This window comes from Urocampus carinirostris, chromosome 17 (genome assembly GCF_059441175.1).
Source record: "Urocampus carinirostris isolate Australia breed hairy pipefish chromosome 17, RoL_Ucar_1.0, whole genome shotgun sequence".
In the NCBI taxonomy this organism is placed as follows: Eukaryota; Metazoa; Chordata; class Actinopteri; order Syngnathiformes; family Syngnathidae; genus Urocampus; species Urocampus carinirostris.
In genome coordinates, this window is record NC_142365.1 from 23583195 (window position 1) to 23595799 (window position 12605).

General features: G+C 40.9%; 1 protein-coding gene across 2 annotated transcripts in view; it reads right to left on the reverse strand.

Moving 5' to 3' along the window:
• The window catches only part of rnf43 (ring finger protein 43), a 132620-nt gene extending 120015 nt beyond the window's left edge, over window positions 1–12605 (reverse strand). For both annotated transcript variants that reach the window (XM_088321499.1, XM_088321500.1), the window contains exon 1: window positions 11610–12605. In XM_088321499.1, coding sequence (XP_088177625.1) covers window positions 11610–11840 — 231 coding nt within the window. In that variant the 5' untranslated portion in view covers window positions 11841–12605. The remainder of the gene's footprint in view (window positions 1–11609) is intronic.

Below are 12605 nucleotides of genomic sequence, written 5' to 3' on the forward strand. Positions count from 1 at the left end.
TATTAGCGCATACATAGAAGAAAAAAAAGGAACAGAACGTACACAGTAAATTAAGCTAGCTGTGAAGGTATTCCTCAACCAGTATGACAGGGTTCTTGTCGTAATTGCACCATTTTATTCTCTTAAGGAGTCAGTGACTTAATTGGAACAAATGTTTTCACTTGAGAACTGATTTAGTTAATTGCAAAATATTTAGTCACTTGATCAGTCTACTGCCCTCAGGTAGCCTTCACTGGGTAAATGTGGATTGTATTTGCTAATCTAGAAAAAAATAATAACATCATAAGAGGGTTTATGCTGGTCATTCCAAATCATTCAAAGTAATAGCATTGATTTTGCTATGAATGACTTAATAAAGCATTGAATATGAGGCCTAAATTGCAGAGGCATCGCAAATTTCGAACTTCCGTGGTTGATAAATGGTAGCCAGCAAATACAACTGCAGTTGGTGCTTTGCTTCGGGACCTGGCAATATCAAGTGGACATTTTAAAAACTGCAGATCATCGTTTGACGTGATGTAGTTCATTTTTATCATGCACTTCTCTAAGATTCAATCCATTAGTAGGCCTTATCCGACTCGCGGGCCGTATAAATAACAACCTTGGTCTAAAATAACCCTTTGTGGGAAAAATTGTTCAAAATAATGACGGATACAAAAAAAAACAAGTGCGACCTAAGTGAACGCGTACGTATTTCATGCTAAGTCTGCAACAATTATTAGTCAATGAGCGGTAACACAAACATACACGAAAGACGGCGTCAATATCCACCAAGTGTACAAAATCAACTTAAGTGTGGGAGCATTTTAGCCTGGATACGGCCAGTAAAAAGACTACATGCAACGTTTGCAAAGCAGACCTTGCATACCATGGCGGTAGCTCGGTGACACACGAACATTTAAACAGCACCCCGGACTTTTAAACAAAACAAAGTCTGACTCTCTTCAGACAGATGTAAGTAACATTCAACCAAATACGGTTTTAAAAAATTCATTGTACGTTTGAAAGAGAGCTTGAGCGAAATCTAGTCGACATTACAATGTGACGAAGTGCAATTGTGTTATCATATGACACCTTGTTTTTTCTTCAAAGATTTATGGACAGCAACCCTAACAAAGCTCCAAAGAAGAGGGCGGCGTTTACTGAAGTTTAACCCCTGTAAAATTTGCCTAAAATCTCAATCCAAGACGTATCCTAAAGGCAATTGAATACTGTTCTTGAACTTTTTGGAGGATCTGCACGTTTTTTTTTTTTCTTTTGATAGGTAACATTCCCAGGTTTTGTCCCCAACTGAAATAATCAATGCAAGTGCTACTAACATTGAGTAATCGTAAATTAGAATACACAGAAAAAGGGAGTATATGCCTGCAAAAGAGTGTAACATTAGCATCTTAGCCCCAAAACAGCTGGGACAAGAGCATGAAGCCTGCCCAGTCCCAGGTCAAAGTTGATCACCATCTGAAAAACTAAACTTTAGTATTTTATACATTTTCTGATGGTATGTCTACGCGTGACTGGTGACATCATACAGACACCTCTTAGCTTCTCAAGAGTCTGAAAGCCCTGTCACTAGTATTAACCGTTAAACACATAATTGGGATCAAAAATGACCCCATGGGTAGTTATTCTTCAAAATCTTTAAAAATAGAAAAGTAATCCTGTCATATTCCAGGTATTCCTCATAAAACATGTGTACTACGCGATGCCATTAGTAATTTTATTTTCTTCCCCCTCTAATTACTGACTCCACTCATGGAAGAATGTATGTACTGGTAGGTCATACAACCAAGGGTTAGGTACTTACGAAAATAACCAAACTACCAAAGAAAATGCACCTCACTTTTAAAATCAAATATTGCATCGAAATTGCAATACTGGACTGAAAACTCGCAATTCGGTTTCTCTCAAAACCATGAAGCCCTAGCTTGAGCAGTCAGCGGGACTGTACCTGACAGATGTAATACAAATTAAATGCAAGCAGTCCGAAGAACAAGAAAAACTGTTGAGAATCAGTAAGTACTGTACTTTTGTTACAGACGTTGCAGTTGACCCCTGAATGTACTTTGCGAAATGCACATATTTGTTTTGTTTACTGTTCTACTGCTTTTAATAAGACAGTACTTGGTTTGAAAGGGATGATAGATGTTCACTTGATTTTAATTTATTATTTATTTGCCTGTCTCTAAAAATGGACAGAGGTTTATTCATGGATTCATGTCTCTCGTGATTGTGCACCGGTCCAAATGGCATTTTTATTGAATTTTTGTACAAATCCGCACTACGTTCAATAAAAAATGTATGGTTCATATTACCCATTTTTTCTTGTGTTTATCATTTTCCACGAATAAACCAATAAATAACTAGTCGACTTTAAAATAATCGTTAGTCGCAACCCTCGCATAAATCAAAAGAGGGTAAAAACAAAGCATGTTATTGCTCGAATCTAACCTGTGATAACAAGCATGCGAGTTTTTGTACCGCGTTATCTGGAAAACTGCTCAAATAGTTTAGTGCCGTTGGGTTCCGATCATTCACCTGATTGTTTCAGTAGTTTGTGATTAGTGAACTATAAAAATAGTCGTTAGTTGCAACCCTATTTCATGCACAGACGTAGAGACTCAAGGTAAGATGCGTGGCAACAACACAAAGCCCCGCTTGGCCTGTTGCAACAAGCCCTGTTGCAACAAAAGCGCATCCTGCGACGAGTGCTAAACCAAAACCGAGATTCCCAGCGGGCCCGGACACCGCAGACCCCTTCTTCGTTCTCCACGCGGTGAGACGTTACGTTTCCCTTATCTAAATTCGACGCTACGGTCCTCATCAACTCCGTTTCTGTTGCAGCTTTTCAACTCCGCTCAGAAATTTGACAAAGCCTGAGGTATGGCGGAATTCCCGGAGCGTCTTTGATCCGAGCCGGGGAGCAATCAGAACTTGTTTTCCCACAAAAGAGTGTTGGGTTTGAAGCGGATAAGCTTGTCGGCGCAGGGGAACGATCATTAAAAACATGGTGAGCGAAGAAAGACGAGATCCGACAATGCAGGTTCCCCCCCATCGTCTTGTTCAGGACAGTGGTTCTCAAATGGTCTGACTCGAAGACCGACCATTTCCCTCAAATAACAATGACACTCAAATCAAGAAAAGAATATCCACTTCTCATATACATTGAATGAAAGGATAGTACAGAGATAGTAGAATATCTTCACCCTTTTTTCAAAAAAAACAAAACAAATGACCTGCAAAGCCAAAATGACTTCAAGTACCGTATTTACCCGCATATAAGCCTACATCGCATATAAGCCACCCCATAAAACTGCCATCAAATAGCAACATTCTGAAATAAACTACTACCAAAAATATACAATGTGTACCCAAACAATGCTAATTATTCAATTATGTAGGTATTAAAGAATAATAAACTGTTAAAAAAAGAAGCTAAAAGTATTCTAAAAATTAAACCAGTTACCGTACCTTCAAGCTGTGCCTCATTGGAACTTGTAGACAGTTTTCATATTTCGCCATTATTTCCTTCCCCGATTTGATCGCTGTTGTCTTTGATTTTTTTTAATTTAACCCCCCTATTCACTAACTATTTGGGGACCCATTATGAGCAGAAAAAGGAAATAATACCAACAAAACCATAATAATAAGAGATATGGGGCCTCATTGACTGATCATGAAAAAAGAGTAAAAGCATGGCATTATCGCCATCTACTTTTTCTTAGCATTATTTTGCAAAGGCCCACGACCCACTAAAAACAGGTCCCCCACCCACCAGTTGAGAAACTCTACTAAACTATAAAATTAGCATTAATCAATAAAATAATCTACAGATTATCCGATTATCAGAATAATTGTTTGTTGAAGCCATAAAGGTAATCAATGAGAATAAGAACAATTATATTCTCTTCTAACTGATCTTTTTTTAAGTTTGATTGTAAATGCACGGAGCAAGTGTATTTCAAAAGAGACACAGTTGCACTCTGTCATCGTTAGTCATTTAGGTCGACATTGGATCATTCAGAAGTCGCCAGGGAACTTCTGGTGTCAGTTGGCTAAGCTGAAAGAACAGGGGGCCGATACTTTTGCAACACCTACTTTTCAGTTTTTGTTGTAAATGTACTAAAAATGTTGGTTCCACTCCACTATCGTGTCTCACGTGTTGTTAATTCTAAGAAAATATTTTCAATTTTGAGCTTTAAGATTGAAACCTGAAATATGGTAATATGACAGATCCCAAACTCGCTTTGCTAGCGGGTAATAATAAATATTTCTTGCCTTTTTCCTGGGTAGCGCCACACTTTTCCAAATCACTTAAACTCAAATTACAGCGCGTGCCGTTTAAGTGTCTCGACCACACCTTGGTCATAAAGACGTCGGAAGAAGTGTCGGGAACACAGCATCCGCGACGTGACAAACGTTTGCTCGACGCCTAAAACTCTATCGAAGTCAACGGCACGTCGTCGCTTTTGTTCCTGGTTTTGAGTTCACGTGCCGGGCGGTAAATAAGAAACACGTTCTTATGTTACCTTTCTCGGTAACGAGGACTGTAACACCTTGTTGATCAAATAGTGTAACGGTGCTGTTGTTACTACACGTTACAATCTTAGTTTAACGACTTTGTTGCAGATCAAGAACTACAATGTTCTATGATTGATGCATACATCTGCGTCATTCACGTTGTCACTGAAAACCCTTGATCCACCGGCAACATTCCCTGCAGGGTGTGCATGTTTATAAATACCTGAGAAATTATACTGAACGCAGTTATCGGAGAGCAATTTCAAGCACAGTAAAGGAGGAGAGCGCTGAATTTTCGTCACAGAGATATTCTCCCTACTGTATATACTTGCATGGACAGGTGCTGGAAGAATTTGAAAGCTTTAGGTACTTGTGTTGTGATGTGGCTGCAGTTGGTGGAATGGAGTGCGAGGTATTGCACAGAGTGAATCAAGGAAGCAAGGTTTTGGGTGCTCTGAGGAGAGTGATGAGTCACAAGAGTATGAGTATGGATGTTAAGAGGGGACTGTATGAGAGTGTGATTGTGCCGACTGTGTTGTATAGTGCAAAGACTTGGAGCTTGAATGCAGATTTGAGAAGGAAATTACAAGTTTTTGAGATGAAGTGTTTGAGGAGCAATGTTAGTGACAAGATTGGATAGATTCAGAAATGAAATTGTGAGAGACAGAACTAGAGTAGTAGTGGAACTGAGCAAGCGTGTGGATAAGACAGTACTCGGCTGGTTTGGACACATGGAGAGGATGGATGAGGAGCAAATGTTGAAGAGGATCTACAGAGCAGAAGTCAATGGAAGGAGACAAAGAGGAAGGCCGCGATTTATGTGGATGGATGGTGTTATAAGTGCACTGCAGGAAAGAGGTCTAAATATAATGGAAGCTAGAGCTCTTGTTGGTGATAGGAAGGAGTGGAGAGTTGTTGTAAAAGGATAGTGGGATGTTGAGATGTGTTCCAAGGGATGGGCAGGGCACCTGTATAATGCGGCAGGGGTAAACCGTCAAAAGCTGTCTGGCCCTGCTGTTCAACAGAAGAGTGTGTTGTCTCACCCTGACCCGAGTGACATGGCCGTTTTCTTGTGTCCCGTTTTATCTAGAGGGACGAAAGCATGACAAACTTGGGTGCAGAGGTGCTTAACTTGTTTGAGTGTTTGGGCATTTGGGTTGGCCATGGTCCAAAAAAAATTGTGTGTTTTTTGCTACTTTTTCCCTTTTTTATTTTATTTGTTTTTGTATGTGTTTGTCTTGCTGTCGGTCACCCCTCTCAAGGGATATGACCACGGTAGATAGATAGATAGATAGATAGATAGATAGATAGATAGATAGATAGATAGATAGAGAGAGAGAGAGAGAGAGAGAGAGAGAGAGATAGATAGATAGATAGTATATACTTGCAATTTACAACTAGGAAATCAGAAAGTCGGTTTACATGGATATATTAGGTTGTGTGTCACTAGAAGAAAATGGTAGGCAGGGGGCGTGGCTAATACAGGAACAGCAACCCGATGAGAAATTACTCTGCTAATTTCACCCCCTCTCACTTTAGGGAAACTTTACATTTGATGAAAGAAAGTATCAGGTAAACCAGGGAAAGAACACATGCTTGCCCAATTATTCGCGCCTTTTTTCAGAATCCCGAGTTGATAAGCATGACGTCGGGTATCACACTGCTACAGCTACTTTTCCCATCTGCGGGTTTCCTGTCTACTTGAGTCAGCCAGGAGTCATAAATCCGTGTGAATGGCCAAACTTCTATAAAGATTTATACTAAAGAGCATATATTTTTGTATTTATTTCCACATGTATTTTTTAAATTTCTTTTTATGTTTCGAATTTATTTTGATTTACTATATGACGTATATTACAATAGGTATATATCGTAATTATGTTTTTCAGAAATAAACATTCATTTATTTATATGTTGCGGTTTCTATTATTTTTGCTTAGTTTCATTATTATTTAATTTCATGGCAGTAAACATCTGGATTACAGGCTGGCCGTTTTTCATTTAAAAGGGACAGTGCAGATTATTTAGCGGCTCCTGGTGGTAAAAAAAACAAAAACAATATTTATTAAAATAATAAGCCAAAAATACTCTGGTGCTTCTTTTTTAAAATACTCATAGGTCGAGAAAATTTGACTTGATTTACATAACGTAAGGCTTATGTAGGGGGAGCTGTCTGCCATCTTGCTGTTATGGGTGCCTTGACAGACCCAGTGCCTAATGATATTAGAATAAAAATTGGTGCGGTTTGGTTACTTTGAGCCTCCAAATTTTGTACAGCTACACAATACTGTCACGAACCGAAAGAGGAGGAGGACCCAGATACGTAACGTTTCTCACGAAAGCTTTATTTTACGGAAAATGGGGCAGTCATGCACGTTAACCCAAACGCCAGTGATTCGGCGATCATTGGGCAAAAGACATAAGGCAGCAGTCTGGCGTGGAACTACAGGAAGTCAGAGGCCGACGAGATAGATACCAATTGCACGAGCAGATATCGGACAAATGGGGTCGATACCAGACAGGATGGGACAGACAGGATTGATATCAGGCACTGGAGACTGGAGTCCGATATTAAGCAGGACGAGATAGACGGTAACGATACCAGACACTGGCGATCAATATTAAACAGGACAAATTAGACTGGATTGAATAAATGAATGAATGAATGAATGAAAACTTTATTTGAACATCAAAATAAAAACTTAAAAAAAAACAGAACAAGAACAATAACTCAACAACAAAATATCGTTACATAATATGTTTGAAAGGGGTAGTAAGAAGCAAATGCTTATATACCTACCCCTTCATCTTCCCCAGACACTGGAGATAGATATCAAACAGAACAAAGTAGACGGTAACGATACCAGACACTGGAGATCGATATTAAAAGGGACAAAAGAGACGGCAACGATACCGGACAGGAAACACAAGCAGGAAACCGGACAGAGTCAAAGACAGAGGTTCATTGACGGACTGACAAAGGGTGAGTGAGAGCCCTGAGCTTAAATAGGAGGGAAGCCAATCAGTCAACGAGCCGCACCTCGCGCCAAACGGGCGGGGCCAATTGGCAACCGTGACAAATACAGTAGTTAAGTATTACACAGTGTCCCTTTAAGTTGTGTATGAATGCCTGAATGTAAGCATAAAACCAAGCTTGTTTGAGTGAATATCATATAGTGCTTCATGCAGGTGTTGGCGTGTGCGGTCACTTCAATGTGATCTAGTTGTTAGCTTTGGTTAACATGCTAACACGCTAACGAGTCGAATGATTTGCTTCTTGATTTATCCATTTTTTGGAGCGGTGGTAGTATCTTTATTATATTTAATGCAGAAACAGTCAAATAAAACCACTTTTGCAAGGCTTTGTTAAACATGTTTGAATGGCTATGTATTGCTTTAATGTCATTTTGATGTGTTTTATATTACGATTTGGATTTGTTTGTATTGTTCCAGACCAAAGCAATTAAAGCATTTGAGTTAAATCCGCCTGCAGTGTCTTTTAACCGGGACGAACACATTCAGACCTTGACACTTTTTAAAACATGTGTCAAACAGGCCGGATTATGCCGGCTAAGGGTTTTAATCCGGCCCGCAGGACAACAATAAGAGAAGCTCAAGAGAAAAATTTTCTGAAATTTCAAACATGTACACTTGCTGTCACCCAAGCCAGGCACCACTCGTAAAGCAACTGTAGTCATATTTCTGCACCCCCCCCCTCTCTCTCTCTCTAACTCATTCTTTCTTTCTCTCACTAACTCTCTCTCCCACTCTCTTTCTATTTCTTTTTGGTTTTTGCTCTTTCTTTTTCACTCTTTTTATGTTTCTCTCTTTTTTTTGCTCTTTTATCTCTTTCGCCATTTCCTTCATTCTTCTCAATTTCTCTCTCTTGCTTTCTCACTTTCTGTTTTTCCATTTCTCTTTTTCATGCTCACTTATTTTCTGTCTGTCTTTTTCTCTTCTCTCCTTTTGATTTTTCTCTTTCTTTCTCACTGTCTTGCTTTCTTTGTTTCTTTTGCTTTTTTTCATCTCTTTCTTCTTCTTTCTACCTCCCTTTTTCTCCATTTCTCTCTCTATTGTGGTACTCTTTCTATTGTGCGCTCTCTATTCCTCTCACTTTTTCCCCTTTTTTCTCTCTTACTCTTTCTCCCTTTCCTCTCTTTTTATCTCTCTTTCCTGCTCTCTTTCTCTTTGTCCCTCTCTCTCTCTTTCTTCCTCTTTTATGTAGTAGTCCGGCCCCAGTGATTTATTTTTTTTCTGACATAAGGCCCTCAGCTAAAACGAGCTTGACGGCCCTGGTTTAAGTCTTTTGAATATACTGTATTTAAGTAGTCAAAATATTTATTCAAGTTACAGTTACAACACATTTTTAAACTGCTAAAACAGCAATATATTATCCTATTGGCCAAGTATTTTGCTCATTATATTTGATGTTATTTTGACTTGAATAATTCATAAATTCAGAGTTACTTCACATTCGTTTTACATACAACTTACATTTAGTAACATTTATAAGTTACACCAGAGCCTCAGAGGACAACCATTACGCTGATGTGGCCCTCAGTGAAAATGAATTTGACACCTTTGCACTCACACAATATTTGCTAGTCATCGCATTTTTCCCCAGTTACCGGATCAACTGAATTTCACGGTGTTATCTAACAGGTCCCGTACATTCACGTTTCTTTGACTTGGCTCCAAAAGTGGGACACTTATTTTTAGATAGGCGACGGCATTTCAAACGTTGAGGAAAATGGGCCGTAACGCGGCGACTGCCACTCAATCGAAACTGGATTGGGTCCAACGTGCAGCTCGGGTTCTCATTGCTTCGCTCGCTTCACTCAATCCTGCAAATGAATACTTTGGATTGATAATAATACACGTGAATTAAACGTGGTATTACCTAAGACAGGGGTGTCAACCTCGTTTTAGCTCGGGGGCCACGTGGTAGAAAGTAAAATCTCACGGCGGGGCGGGGGTAGATTAGAGAGGGAGCGAGCGGGGGAGAGAGAGATAGTGGGAGAAAGATCGAAAGAAAGAGCGACTGGAAAGCGCTGACTTTCCCATTTTTCAGTTTGCTGTGCGTGGATTTGTTCCCCTTTCTTACCATGGTTGGTATTTTCCGTTTTTAAGCTATCCATCATTAAAACGGCACACTCTCTGCTCTCAGTCTGCTGTACCTGTCCTTATGCACCTGTAGGGGTGATGACGCTTCACGTGGGAATGCCATACGAACTAATGCCAGGTGCCGTTAATCAAGAGGAAGAAGAAATTCAATGGCAAAGCGAATCCACCAGAGAGCAGTGTTGTCATTTTAAGCACACTTATTTTAATGTTCTTCATTCAATGCGTGGTCTATCGAGTCAGACAGCCAAGAAACATGGCAACCTTTTCAAGCATTTACAAACAAGGCACCCAAAACGCAAGCACTTTTCAAACCTTGAAAACACAACACTAAAATTCAAGCATTTTCAGGGATTTCCAGCATGAAAATGGCATAGGATTTCAAAAGGTGAGAAGATTGTGGAGGAATTACCTTATTTATTTGTGTATAACGCACACCCCTATTTTGATTAAAAATGGGTATTACATTTTGTTTGACTAATACTCAGCTTGGACTAAGCATTGTAAGTGACAAATGTTGTTGATTACACGCAGCCATGATTCTAATCAATTATTGACCACTTTCAACATAATACCAACATAAAGTCAAATTAATCATCATATACTCTAGAGCTGCACAATTAACCAAAATCTAATCGATCTTTCTCTTGTGCTATTTCCTTCAATGTTCTCAATCCCTCTCTCTCTCTCTTTCACCTATTTTTCCCTTTCTCTTTTTCATGCTCACATTATCTATCTCTGTTTTTCTCTTTTCTCATTCTTTTGATTATTCCCTTTCTTTCTTACTGTCTTCGTCACGACCAGAACAGAAGTAGGACCCAGATGCGTAACGTTGCTCACAAGTTTATTGAAATATAGAGGAAAGGCAGCGCCAGCGATCACCGGATCACTGGACGCGGGAAGCAATCTGCTCACGGGATCGGAGGACGTTTCGAATGCGGAAGTGAATCTTCGGAAACGGGAGATCGTAGGGTAGTTAGACAGAAAAAGGTCGTTAGCCAGGAAGAGAGATCAGAACGTGGTCGGGGTCAAAAAACGGGTTGTTAGCCGGGACGGGAGATAAAAACGTGGTCGTAACAGGGGACAGACAGGGAAATCAGGAACGGACGAGTGGAAAACGGGTGACAAAACGAGACCAACGGGAGTCAGAGTCAAAAATGCTTGCCTTGTAAAAACAGAAGTTCGCTGACGGACTGACAACAGGCGAGTGAAAGGACTGAGCTTCAGTAGGACGGGGAAAAATTCAATGGCAAAGTGAAGCCACCAGAGCTGGTGTGTTGGTATCATTTTTAAACAGATTTGATTGATTTTTATATTTCATGCATGGTCAGACTTGTTGAGAGAGAGTGGACAAAAAAAACGATCCATCCATTTTCTCAACCGCATCCAGCTTTCTTATTCCACTTTTATTTCAAAAGAAACGGCTCTCCTCTTCTTTACACTTTACACCAACCATATTGAATAGATGCACGAGATATTAAGCAATAAAAATGTCAAATTTCTTAACCTGCTGGAGATACAGTATAGAATAATTACACACCAACTATGTAGGGGAAGCGGATTTCTTCTTCGGGGTGGATGCTGGGTGACCTCTCGCAGCGCCACGTGCCGGTAGGGGGGGAAGAAGCACTACAGTGATGTCCTGTACCCAGAAAAAGGTGCACACAATACTAAATCTAACTTACAGCTATGTCCGGATATTTTTCGACATCCCCAAAAAAATGTTTGTGTCTACCGTTGAATGGTCGTAAGTAGGGAAGTCTCTGTTAAAAAATAAAAACTAAGACAAGCCAACCACTCTGGATGCTCAGCACCCCCATAGCTCTCAACCTAAAATTGCCTCTGTTGGATAGGTATGATGATGCAATGTTCCATAAAAAAGCGTAGAGCGATAGTGCAGGTAAGCACGTAACCGCTACGCGTTTTCTCCACCAAATCCAGTCCAGCAAAAAGTCCGAACAATTGCTTACCTGCATGAGTTTTCCCTCTGCAAAACCGGCGCTCCCTCCCACGAAGTCCCCTTCCAGGGTGATGGGACTCCCCAGCGGGTCACCCTTGAGAAGCGTCACCTGGATGAGGGCTCGAACTCCTCGCAAAGTGGCCGGCCGATCGGGTTCCGAACCCGGCTGGCCCAGAACCGCCTGCAGGGCCAGCATCAGCAGCCACAGCCCGGCCCCACGCCGGGGGAGGACCACGCTCATGGCCGGGGCTGAAGCGGCGGGGCCCGGCCAAGCATCACGGGCTTCGAAGCGGGCAGCAGGAAAACGCCAAGGAATTTTCTCCTCCGGATCCAAAACGTGCGCCTAATCATCCAAAACGTATTTCCATTTTCACTTCCAAATACAAAAGAATATTCCAAGAGAAAAGTGGCGACCAATAATAAGTCTGAGCACGTGTCCGCGCGCGCATAATAATACGACTAAAAACCCTTACTCCGTGGCGCGCTTGGAGAATTCGTATCTTCTTCGTAAAAAGGCGAATTTATCGAAAAGAATATTCCGAAATTCGTTCCTCTCAATGTCGAGATTGCGAGTCCCGAGGGCGCCACATTTTTTTCTTTTTTTTTTTTCAAAACGGGAGCGGCAAGTTGAACTTCAAAGGCGTCCCAGGTTTGCCGGCCAAGATCACACACCAGCCAAAAAGTTAAGTAACATGTTTACAACCTGTTCCCAGAAGACTGTCCCTCCATTAATTTCGTAGTATAAACGCATAATTCTGCGTCCTTTTTCGTCCTTTTTTCCACGTTCTTCCTTCTCCGTCACTTCAAAGTCATTCCCGCTGAGATTCGAGTTTGGAGTCACTTCGGCAAGAAGTGCGAGGTTTTTGCGGAAGAAGAGCGCTCGCAAAACGGGGTAATCCTCGCGTTAAAGACACCTTTTTTGGTGTACTTGCTAAATGGCGTCGAGGGCTCTCAAAGGTGCCCACAGCGTGCACGAAATAGAAAAAAGTCTACTTGTCCGTGCGAA